Raw genomic sequence first — 12,704 nt, 5'->3', positions numbered from 1 at the left:
GCCAGCCATCACAAGCTACACATATTCAGGAGGTGCCAGAGAGGCACGGATGTGCACACATTTCTCTTTCTGTAGGGAGATAAGGCTGAAACAGTCCCTTACATCAGGAGCAGGTGGCAGGAGTGCAGCCCAAGCGATGATGGGGGAAGTGGCAACACCATTACCTCCAGGCAGGATCTCTCTGTCCTGCACTTTGCAAAACATTCACGTGGGTTGATCTACCGTGCTCCATAAATCTTTTCCAGAAGAAGTTTTGTTTAGGAACACTCTCAAAACAGCACTCATGGAGTTTTCCTTGCAACCTCGAAAAAGTACATTTCCTAAGGTGTTTCCCTGTAAGTGCCTTTTCAGACACCGCCTTTGCTGTGCAGTGTTCACTGGAACAAAAGCAGCAAAAGGTGCAAAAGGCTGTGGAAAAACCCAGGAGCTCGGTTTCAAAACCCAATGAGCTGATGAGCTCTCACTCATCTGCAGTGAGGGTCTGGGGGCTCCTGTGCAGCCGTAGCGGGGGCACTGCCATCCACATAGCTCACTTCCCAGACAACTTACTGCTCTCCCTCCGCAGCACTGCCACTGCCAACAAACGGGATTTCTTCCCTGTCTGTCTTCCCCAGAACGAGATGGTGCTTCTCCATGTTTATGACACACTGTAGAGAACAGATGCTTTTAGGTAAGAGGGAAAACTGCAATTCACAGTGGTCCCAGCTCCCCCAGCATGGGTAAAAGCCTTGCTGTAAAACCCGTACCTTCAGAGATTTCAGTGTTTGCAGCCCAAAGGAGAAGGGTTTCTCAGAGTCTTCTGAAAAATAGTAACATTTAAGTTTATACATTCAAAACGTTCTCCCATGCTTTTTGTCAGTGACTCCCTCCTTCCTTCATGGTGGCTCTGCCAAACAGAGCCCTGTTTATAAAGGGACTGAGTTACTCCAAAGGGGTACATGGTCAAACGAGGGCAGGCAGATACACCTGCATGGAGACATGGTGCTCTCTCCTCACAAAGTGCAAGCCTGGTGCTGCTAGCGCAGCCCTGTGAAAACATTCATCCTCCCTCTCTCCATTTCTCCCTCCCTCCCTGCCTGTTTCTCTCCCACCCTCCTTCCATCTGAGGGGCCCTCAGGCACTTGTGCTGCAGAAAATCAGTATTTCTATTTTAACTTCAACATGTTTCTGAAGCTTCATTTTCCCCTGGGTAGGAGGGAGTAGAGCCCCAGCCGCATGAGGAGCACACTCACACTCACCAACGACAATGGCACTGCACTCCACGGGGACCGCTCCCACCATGATGGCGAGGCTCTCAATCTGGCCGATTGCCCTCACCTTGTGTGGCAATGGAAGCATCTCATCTTCGTCAGGGAGTTCTTTGAGATGCTCCTTTAACCTGCACATTGAAAACACTTCTGACATGACATGGACATGGTTCAGCTGCTCCAGCAAGCAAGCAAGGGGCAAACAGGGTTTGGAAGTGCTCTTAGCCTGTTCACATTTACCATGTCATTAGCAGAAAGCTGCTTCCTTGGCAGGTTTTCTGTGATGCTCTGCATACAGCCAGCAGCCTACACGCATGTCAGACCATAGCACGACACAGCCCTGGGGCTGTGTCAGCCCTTGCCCAAGCAGAGCTCCTTACTGGATTTTGCTTTTTACCTGAGGAATCTTTTTTCCTACATTTCCTCAAGACTTGGGGAAGCTGCTGATCCAAAATTACTTCTAATGCAGCGTGGCTCCCACAGTGAAGCCACTGACACCATGTTCCCCCCTCACAGCCAGGGCAGCATGCCCGAACCACGCTTGTTGTCAGGTGCTGCTGCTGGGTTTACTCAGAGGAAATAGGGACAGATCAATCACATTCAGCTCAAGACAAGACAAAAGGGTGTCAGGGATATCTCAGGTACAGTTGTTCCTTCTATCTATGGCCCATGAGCTAGTCTGACAACACAGATTAATTATTTAGCTTAAGTTTCTCTTTTGAACTGAACAAGAACCTAATGGAAAGGCATTTCAAGGCAGTGATCTCTCCTTTGGATAAAAGCTGTATTGCTTTTCGGCTATTTGAAGAACCTTTGTGATGAGCTGCATTGCAGCAGTGACTGTGTGTGTCTGCCCATCCATCCTGGGGGGACCAGCTTCCTGTAGCCTGTTTCCCCCCATTTGTCCTCACCTCAGGGCACAGGCCGTGACACTGGAGCAGGACCCAAACAGTGCTCACATACCAGCTGCATCCACTCCTCCACAGGGGATTTCTTACACTGCAAGCAACCTCCAAGCTCCCCCCTCTGCTTTCCTCCAAGGCAAGGGGAAGAGCTTGAACCGCACTATGACAAGATGGAGAAAGACTTTTGCAAGAGAAGAGAGTAACTGAGCCTGTGCCTTGGGCACATGCATGCTGCTTGTAGGTGCTGGGCCTCCAGAGACCCCAGCATCAGAGACCATCCCAGAGCTGCTGAGCCTCGGCTGCAGGCAGCAGCACCTGGCAAAGCCACTGCGGGTCCACTCCTGCCCTGGCAGGACCTAGGGCACAATGGCCTAGCACGCCTCCTCCCTGCTGCTTTCCAGGCTGGATTTAAACAATGCTCATGTTTTATCGCTGCCACACGCGAGAGACTGCTTTGAACTAAAACATCCTGGAGCAGTGCCTGTTGTCACATGGGACCTACCGCAGTGATGGCAGAGTGAGCCAGGCATCAAAGCCCTGGTTTTGACCCACTTTGTTAATCTGGCTTTATAGTGTCTGTCCCTGCAAACACGAACAGCAAAGGAGCTGCAGGAAGCTGCCTGCGAGGCAGCCCTGCCCGCTGCACACCTCAGCTGGCAGTGCATGTGGCACAGGGTGTTGCTCTGGCCGTGCTATCTGCCTGCACACCTAACGTGGCTCCTGCACACCCCGGTGTCAGTGGGGTCCCACCTAGTATGAATCAAAGCTCACTCATTGCCAATGAGTAACAGTGGGGAGGGACATGAGCCTTTAATCTGTCCAGCTGTAAACTGTCCAGCTTTAAACTGTCCAGCTTATGGCTACAGAAGTGGTCTCGCTCAAATCAGGAGGGAATCCCCATAAGCTGAGAGCAGAAACTGGCTCTAATCTATTTCTTAAGCATTCTTCAAACCATAGGATCAAGTAGGTTAGAAAAGACCTTTAAGATCATGAAGTCCAACCTTAACCCAGGACTGCCAAGTCCTCCACTAAAGCCCTCCACTGAGGGCCTCATCTACACGTTTTTTGAGTGCTTCCAGGGATCATGATTCCACCACTGCCCTGGGCAGCCTGTTCCTATGTCTGATCACTCCCTCTGTGAAGAAATTGTTCCTAATATCCAGTCCAAACCTCTTCTGGCGCAATCCAGGCAGCACTGCTGAAGCAGAATGGTGCAGCAAAAACTACACAGGATTTGCATGAGTAGCACAGAGAGCAGATGAACTGTCGAGAGCATCACTGTGCAACTCAGACATGTTGAGCAGCCAATACAGCATCTTGCAAGATAAGACCACTCCAAACACACTGTTGTCATCCAGAAGCTGGGCTGAGCAGCTCCACAGTTCATGACAAGTTTGCAGTAAGCACAGCCACCTTCCAGCCACTAAACACTGTTGTGCAAAGAAGTAATTACTGTCTGGACAGAAAACAGGCACCATTAATCCAAGAACATGCAGTAGCACTCAGGGAGCAACTGTGATTGGGTTTTGTATAATCACTACAAGTCAGTGATAAAAAGCAACGATTCCATGTGAATAAAGTGCCAAAATCTCCTTGATACTCTGTGAGCTTATGCCTGATCCTGCTCCTCAGAGATCAGTAGGAGTTTTGCTGCAAATGGCAGTCAGCTCTCTAACACTATGTACATACATCTCCCTTCAACTCGCAGAAATTTATTATTGGGGGTAGCATCAGACACCAGATTTCAAGCACATGCATGCACACAACTGCACAGCTGCCCTGGGGACACAGAAGACAGGGGTGTAAGGGTTGTGCAGCTATTCCTTGAGGCACTGAATGACAAACAGGCAGGCACTGAAAAGATATAAATGCATCCAACCCTCTGAAGTGATTTACTCGAAGGTGAATAGGTTGGTACAAGTGGCTTTCTTTTTCAGCTTCCTGCAAAGACATTTACGAATAAGCCAGGATTTGGATGTAACAGGAAGCTCAGGGCTTGCCCAGGCACAGCCCAAAGCACTCCTTCCAGAATGGCCATTGCTGGTGAGAGCAAAGCCCCAGCCACGGGAGCACTGCCTGTGCTGCCAGGTGCCACGAGTTCTCACGGAAGAGAAATCCAGCTGGATATTTACCTTAGCCTGTCCAGGCAGGAAGATGACATGAGGTTGTGCTGTGAGCCAGTGTCCACCACAGCCTTCAGCTCCTTCCCCGCACACTGCAAGAGCAAGCAGAGATAGGAGACAACACGTAGGATGAGGGATGAGCACAGGATATCTGGGATCTCTGCTTCACACACACCAGCCTCTGCTGAAATGCCAACATCTCCTTGTGCCAGCCCCTCTCCACTCCACCATACATTCAGTGCCCACAGGGCATCACCTCATCCACTCCAGGCACCCAAGAGATGTCTCTTAAGCTGCTTTTTGAATAAAGTGGTGCTACTAAACAACATGGTGTTGGGTCCTGATCCCTTCCCAGTGGCAGAAGGGGCAGCCCCAGGCAGGGGGAGATACTGTGGAGTGCAGGAAATACAAAGGAGCATGGGGGTAAGGAGAAGAAATGTGAAATTACTCCTGGGGAAAGCAAAGAGGAATGGCACTTGAAGAAAACAAATTGGCTGTGAGCACAGGGATTCGCCGTCAATAATTACTCCTCAGCATTTCAGCATGTTGCCCCAGCCTGGCTACTCCCTCTGCCCTGATGTCCAAGGGAAGACATCCATCAGACCAGTTTTCCCTGTGCTATCCAGGTGAGTGTACCCGTGCCACAGCAGCCCTGAACCTCAGAGAGAGAGCACCCACACAGCTGTGACAGCCCTGGTGGATGGCAACCCTGACTGGGAAACACAGAACCATAGGATCACAGAATGGTTTGGCTTGGAAGGGACCTTAAAGACCATCCAGTTCCAACCCCTGCCACGGGAGGGAAACGTGGAGAATGAGAGCACAGCAATAAAACTGGGAGGTGGGGAAAGGGAGTTTGGGGAGGGACTATTACCTGGCAGCTCACCACTATGAGCTCCTCATCCTCTGTTTTCCCTGAGCTGTCCAGTTTGGTTTGGTTCAGCTTGTTGGTCTGCACTGAGGTATCACTCTTTGGAGTCCAGCTGCCGTGGCTGCTTCGTAATTTTGATAGATTTGTCTCCATCAGGCGCTTCTGCAGGATATTATGTGGTTGCTTTAAGAAACAAACACACACAGAAGAGCAGGGTGAAGTCAGAGGAAAGCCACAAAGTGACCTGCATTGCCAGACTGTTTGTGGTGCCCCTGGGCCAGTGCTGCGCCTGTGGGACAGGTGCCCTAAAGTCTCCCTGCTGCCCAGACTACGTGTACTCTTCCTAGCCTACATCTGTGTGCTCTCCTGCCAGCTCTGGCTTACTTGGCTTTGACTAAAGAGAACTGCTTCATCCTGGCAAGGGAATAATCCATTCAGAATATTAACTAGAATTCGGAGGGATGCCTTTCTTTTTCCAAACTCAAGGTTTGATTTCATGTAGAAATCAAAACAAATCAGGTTTTCCAAGTGGTATTTCAGCCTAAACAGCCGTAATTGCCTATCATCTGTTGATAAAGATATGGGGAATCCTGCAGTGATGTGAAAAGTTGAGAAATAACAAACTGCCATTCCACCCAAGTATGGAAAAGGTGTATGGACTTACTGAATGAACACAGATGCTTACATTGAGCACTGGCATTGCTGACATAGGAATTACCTGTGTCCAGCCTCCACCTCTGGCAATGCTTTTGGTATGAATCCACCCAGAGTTTAAGAAGTTGATTTGTTTGTGCATTGGCTCTTTACAGGTGCACGTGAACAAGGCACAGCTGCAAGAAGAGAGCTACAGACGGTGTCTCCTGGTCAGATCGGGTCAGAATTCGGTCTCAAATTGCCCTGCATCCCTCTTCCCCCCACATTTGTATTTAACTGCTAAGGGTGAGTAAGTGGGCCCAATCCTGGGTAACATGCCGTGAGAGGGAAAGGAAAGGAGAGGAAAGGGTAAGATCAGCCAAGGTAGGTAGGTATTCTCCCAGGGACCCCCAGCAGTTCATGTGGCTGCTTCTCACTTTCTCTGTCATTTCCACTTGCTCTGTGAGAAGCATGTTGCCTCTCAAAATCTCCTCCAACTGCTTTCCCAAAAGCCTTTTTATGTTTAATGTTTGTCACAGATGGATGCACGTACTGCGCTGGAGGTGAAATGACTGCTTGATTATCTGCTCATTTCTCTGCGTGGCTAATCTCACACACACACCCCATTACTGCCCTTTCCTTACGGTACTCATTTGTCCACAGTGAGGCCTTCTTACCGGCTTATTCCTGAATTTTTGCATCCATATTAAATATGCCCATGTCCTGTGTATCTGCAGGGACATCTGAACCAGCAAACCTCTTCATCCTGAGGGAATTTCAGTGGGATCAGGATAACTTTGAAATCCTCAGGCCATGGCTCTCTCAGGTGGCCAGCATGCACCTCTGTGCGCAGTGCAGTGCCTCATCTTTAAAGGAATCTGTGTGGCACATTAAATAGCAGCACTTCCAGCAGGCTAATGCAACTTGGCATCATCTTAAAATAACTGCAACCACGTTAGTGCTTCAGATCCTGCTGTAGGCGTAACATGGGCAGTTAAGCTGGACCTGCTGATCAGACTGGGTAGATGCAGCCAACATCAGTGGGCACCAGGACATGTAATCTTCTTTTTTCCCCACTTTTCACTATTCTTACTTCTGCATAAAACCTGTGGCTTTAAAGGAAATAGAATTTGAAGACCATTTTCAATCACAGGTGCTATGTGTGGCCAGCATGCCAGAGAGCATGTCCTGTGTAAAGATGATAACGTAGCCACGCTCCCAGCACCAGGAAGAGATCAGATCCAACATTGTCTTGCCTCCTTCACATACAAAGAGCAACAAAGCTCCAGCACTTCTCTGGTGACCACTGCCTTCCCACTGAGACTGAACAGCAGAAACCTGTATCGTTTAAGTAGATTAAAGGCAGGCACACTGGCTCCACAGTGTACCCTGTGCTGAGGGCCAAGCAAATCATTTTAGAAGTGAGGGCTCCCCCGCATGAGGCAGAAGCTGTAGGTGCACAGTCAGCACTGTAATTCACCTCCAAGGCTCCTCACCTAAGCAAAAATGCTCAGGACTGCTGACAGTGTGTGACACTTCCTTCTTACCCTTTGTGTTTGCCTGAAACTGAGGCACACATCTGGAGGAATAATTCTTCATCAAAAAACCCATCATACAGGATAGGAACTGAGGAAGCAGATGGGTGAAGTTCCCAGCTGGCCAGAAGGCAGCCAGTCACATAGTGGTCACCTCCTCAGGCCCAGCCCTGCTGAGCTAGGACCTGTTTCTGAATGGCATCATCCAGGGCAGTCGGAGTGCTCGTCTGGTCTGATGGGCCTCAATCACATTGCCAGACACCTGTGAAAGGACAAGCTGGAGAAGAGCAAGTCACCAGCACACATATCATTGCCATTTTATCTGTCACCTGCCCTTGATTTAAATCTAAATGTTTTTTACTACACGTTCTCCTATGGATTGTTAACCAGTTACATATGTGGGTTTCCTCAGGCCCTGGTTTTATGAATCCTATACGGGACACATCACTGAAAGGAAAAGGTCCAGCACTCAGCAAACATGGGTTACCACCACAACGGGATTGTCTTTTGTTGACGCTTGCTCTTCAGAAAGCCACAGCAAATCCTGCCTGTTGGGGGGACAAATGTTGCTTACGTGGTGCTCCAGTACAAAAATAATCCAGCAAGAGGGGGCTGAAAAGGTTTCCTGAAGCACCATCCTGTCTCAGGCTATTAATTAGTTTGCTTTAACTTGTATTTCCCTCAACTCTCATGTGCAACAGAGTGAGGGATGTTAGTCAAGGAGATGACTCAAGTGATGGATATATACTTGGTGAACAGATAATGTGCCAGAGGACATTTGCAAGCACACATTTTGCTGGAAAGCTACAAGCAGACCACGGCTGGGAGGGAGGGAAAGGAGGAAAACCGCCCTGTGACTGCTATAGGGAAGGCAGATGTGGTCTCTATCCAGCATGGGCTGGCCACGCAGCCAGGACCAGTGCTTGAAGTAACCCGGATTACCTGGCATTGTCTTCCTGTGCACTGCACAAAACTGTCCAAAGTCTTCTAAAAAAATAGAATGTTACATTCCATTGTGGGAGTGCAAAACAAATAAGTTATTTCCTAGCATCATTCAGCACAATGCAAATATAGACCAGGACTTTTATCATAAGGGGTCTCCCTTTCCATCCCTGAGACTTTGCAAAAACCTGTATCCCCTGAAAGGTCACGGTAAGAAACTGAAAGGAGCGGAGACACCAGCTACTGCTGAACCCAATTACCACTGTCTGTCAAACCCACAAGTAACTCCGTGCTGTTTCATTCCTCTCTAATTTATAAGGAAGCGCTTCGCTGCAGCTTGCAGCATCCATCTCGCTGGAAGGTTTCCAACTGTTTTGGCTTCTAGATCTGGGGATAACGAGACCCATCAACAACAGTTTCAGTCAGGTGCAGGTAGAAGCCAGGGAAGGTGCCAGCTCCTCCCCTCCCCAAACCCATGTTGGGAGGTTTGTGCTCTCTTCTGTACCTTGACAGTAGGAAAAAGGAGATTTAACACACCAATGGAGCCCATCCCAAGAAATGATTAACTCCTCTCTCTTCTTCCCATTCTTCATCCAAATTCACCTCTTCCACGGGCAGCCCATGTTCACGTGCTATCAGCCCCTCTTGCAAGGGGACAAGGTGGGACAGGAGATGCCCCCCTGCTCTCCTGCACCCCCTTAGGTGCCCAGGCAGCTGCCAGGTTCTCAAACACTTTTTGTTGTTGTTTGTTTCTATTTATAACTTTACTTCCCAGCTTGTAAAGCAATGCGGGATTGTTCCAGGAAAGCCCCCCCAAAACAGTCTGGCAGCTCTCGGGTTGAGGGTGAAGTGTCAGAGCACGAGGAGGAGCTGCCAGCAGCCAGCACACGCTGCCCAACAGGGTCTGGGGTCGTAGTTAAAGTGCTGGGAAGACCAAATCCCACCTAACCACCATCCTGTGCCCGTTCTCTGGGCTTCAGGGAGGAGGCTGGTAGTGAGGCACCAAAACAGAACCGTTTCTGCTCTGTACATCCAGACCTACGTTTGCCAAATCCAGTGTATGCTATGCTATAGTTTGGTCTTATCCTAGGCAAAGTGGAATACCTAAAGTGAGAAAGGAACTAGAAGAGTTCTGTCCAACCCAGAACAATGCACTGAAAACTACCTGCCTATATGGGGCATCACCAGGACAGATGCTTCAGAAGAGGAATAAAGGCACAGAAGTTGGGGACATCAGCACAGCCGCCTCAGTGACCTGCTGCCTCCTCACTGTGCACAGCACTCCCTACACTGCTGCCACAAAGAAAGGGATTTCTCCCCAAATCGGAGCGGTCACTGCCAGCTGTCACCCTGACAGATAGGACCTGTCCTCGCCTGTCCCTGTCTCTGGAAGCTGTTACCTCTTCTCTTCCCTTGGAGAGGTCACTGGAAAACCCCCTGCAGGAAACCCTGCATCAGTAACACCAGTCACATCAAAAGCTGTTCACCCACATCACCACAGCTGTCACACAGCTTTAGACATAAAAACGTGCTGCTCTGACAGGAGGTGGGCAGGTACTCACAGGAAAGACATGCAGACACTCTGGGCAAAGACCCCTGATGCCCAGGGCCTCCCGACCACGCAGCTCAACACCTCTGGTTTGGGACCATGCCAAGGTGGACTCCCACATTTGGAGGCTGTTGGTGCTTCTCCAGTCTCAGAGATGCACAACCTCCCACTCATCCTGGGGAAAACTCTTGTGACTTCCAGGCAGCCATGGCACCAGGACCCACATCTTGAGGCAGTGCTCATCGTTGTCCTGGCCACATGGAGCATGAGCATAGAAGTGCTGGCAGTGTGGCTCGGTGGCAACACGACCCACTGCAACAACTCTGGAATTCATGGCATCACCTCTGGCGCTGGGGGAATGAGCTAGTGTTGTCATTTTGGGGGCTCCCCATACATATGATGGGGAGCATCATGCCCCTTCCCAGGGGCAGGAGGCTGTAGCCAAGCTGAGCCCTTGATGTGCCCACTGTCCCATCACCCCTTACTGTGGCATGGGGACAAGAAGGGTTCTGCAGTGGGGTGGCCTGTACCAGCTCAGTTCTCACCCCCATCCCTGGCCAGAGACTCACCACAGCTGGGTATCCGGGTAGGCAGCACAACTCTGCCACACTGCAGCTCCTTGTTGTCCCTGGATCGGGAGCTGAGGACTCCCCAGGGCCTTTGCACCTCCCTGGAGAGGACTCCCCATGCCCCACAGACCTTCCTGGCAGGGGCTGTGGTTGCAGCAGGCTCAATGCTGCAGGCACGGCTCAGATGGTGTGGGCACAGGAGCAGGGAGGAAACCTCGATGACCTTCCCACGACCAGGGCCCTGGCGAGGAGCCCTGTGCTCTGCCTCTGTCACTGGCACCAAACCTGGTCCTCACTGCTGCAGGGACAAGGGCTTCAGTGCTCAGTGCCCCTGGCTCCTGCTACCTGTTGCCTCCCTTGTCTGGGCAGAGCAGAACCCCCAGTCTTCAGAGTCCCAACCCCACACACTGTGGGTCACTGAGCCATGGCATGTTATTTAGACTCTGCAGAGAATAGTAATAACGCCACCATCACACTTTGAACAGCACTTTGTAGCTCACAAGCAGAGAGTTGGCATTCATGGTGACCAGGAACACTCCCTCTGAGCCTTTCCCTGGGCAGGAGCTTCACTCCCTACAAATGCAAAACATTTGCGATGTCAAAACCAATCACCTCCAAGTGCACTGCAGAGAACAGCCAACTCACTGCACTTAGCCAGGCAGAGCCAAGCCTAACCCAGCTGAGCAGGAAGGCTGTGACAGAACAGAAATACACCACTAAAAGTAAGAAGATTGACTTTTTTTCAATGAACCTGTATCAAGTATTGAGAAAATCAAATATTGTGTGTTACAAGGTGCAAGAATTTTTCAACAATTGGCCAAAAAACCACAAAGGAGCTTTCCTGGGCAGGATGTGTTTTCTAAATTTTGCTCCTTACATCAGAACTTTTGGTATTACATTGAAGTATCATTTGCCATTAGAGAAAGCTCAAACATTTGCACGCATGAGCATTTAGAAATGCTCTCCAGCCCCTGGATATGATGAAGAATATCATGTAGAACATCATATGTGAGCTACAGGATCACATGGACCATCACATATGTAAGTATTTAAAACCTAGAGTATCTTCATTTGAAACCCCCAAAAATGCATCAGCCTTTATCAAAGTGTAATCTTGGCAGGTTTACATTTTGAAGTACCAGTGACTGCACTTTACTGTATCTTTGCTGATTATATGCTGTATGTACATATGCATCACAGGCAAACGTGTACAGATGTATGTATTATATGAAGCCATTTTGATTTACTCTGATTCAGAGAGGATTTTGTACTGAAAACAGTACCCCATTTTCATGTAAATGGGATAAAAGAATTAAAAGCTCTCAGACGCAAGTGTCAGACATCTGAAAGCACCTCCTGGCAAAAAGCACCCTGATGATAACTAGTGTCGTATTTCTACTCCCTTCCGTTTACATAGAAAAGCCTCATTTTTCTTTAATCAATTTCCACAAAAAGTCAACTTCTCCTGACAGAAAAACAGCACAAAGATAACAAAACACAGACATTGCCCTACCCGCTTCTTAAGCCTCTTTCCAGCAAACACAATAGAAAGCCTTACAGTATCTTTGGAAGTGCCCAGCTTCTTCAGCCCATCCAGAGGGAGGAGATCTGCAGAATCCTTGTGAATAAACTGAACCGCCTGCTTCATCCTCCTCTGCTGGCGGAGAGATGCCGCTTCCCTGATCTCCACTTCTTTCCTGCTCGGCTCTGTCAGGATACCCGAATAAAACATCTTTCCACCCGCGTACAGCTCGCTTCTCGAGGATGTGTCTCTCACAGAGACGGAGCTGGGGAGATGCTCTGTCGCCTGCGCTTTATAACCAGAGCCCGGTGACGTCTGGAGACAGCAGGTACTTCCAGCCAGCACAGCCGAGTAAAGGAAGGGTTGGGCTCGTTGCTATAGGTCGCACAAACAACGGCGGGTAAGCTCAGGCTCGGTCTGACAAATAATTCAGCGCCGTTCCTCCCCACTGACTCTCCTGAAGTGAGATCAGCCGCAGGCATCCGACAGCTCTCAAAGCCCTCCAGCAGCCTCACAGGCAGGAAAGACAATGCTGGAGCACTGGAGCAAACAGCCCCAGGGGCCAGCACACCTCCCAGCCAGCCTCTGCAGGCACAGCTTCTTTGGGTCTGGACAGGGAGTCTGGGGTGTCACAGGAGGTGATGGCTGCCCGGCGGTCCTGGATGCTGCTGCCCCACAGGCCTGGGGTGATGCAGCCCCACACAGACTGTGTATCTGGCCACACTGGGGTTTGCTACCTTATGCCTGGGCACAGCAGGGTTAGGGAGGGCTCTGAATGCCACTGGCCTCACCAAAGCATTGCAGGCAC

General features: G+C 49.9%; 1 protein-coding gene across 1 annotated transcript; it reads right to left on the bottom strand.

Moving 5' to 3' along the window:
* Positions 1 to 545: 545 nt before the first annotated feature.
* On the bottom strand, positions 546 to 12,106 carry NRIP3 (nuclear receptor interacting protein 3; the record flags this gene model as incomplete). The annotated part of the gene is made up of 6 exons (XM_080619902.1): positions 546 to 647; positions 747 to 799; positions 1,239 to 1,378; positions 4,285 to 4,367; positions 5,150 to 5,329; positions 11,933 to 12,106. 6 exons carry the CDS (start codon positions 12,104 to 12,106, stop codon positions 546 to 548), a joined length of 732 nt encoding a protein of 243 aa, XP_080476028.1.
* Between the last annotated feature and the right edge of the window lie 598 nt (positions 12,107 to 12,704).

Source organism: Psittacula echo (genome assembly GCF_963264785.1).
Source record: "Psittacula echo genome assembly, chromosome: 5".
Classification (NCBI taxonomy): Eukaryota; Metazoa; Chordata; class Aves; order Psittaciformes; family Psittacidae; genus Psittacula; species Psittacula echo.
Note: the sequence above shows the minus strand (reverse complement) of the source record. Positions and strands in the feature narration are given on the sequence as shown.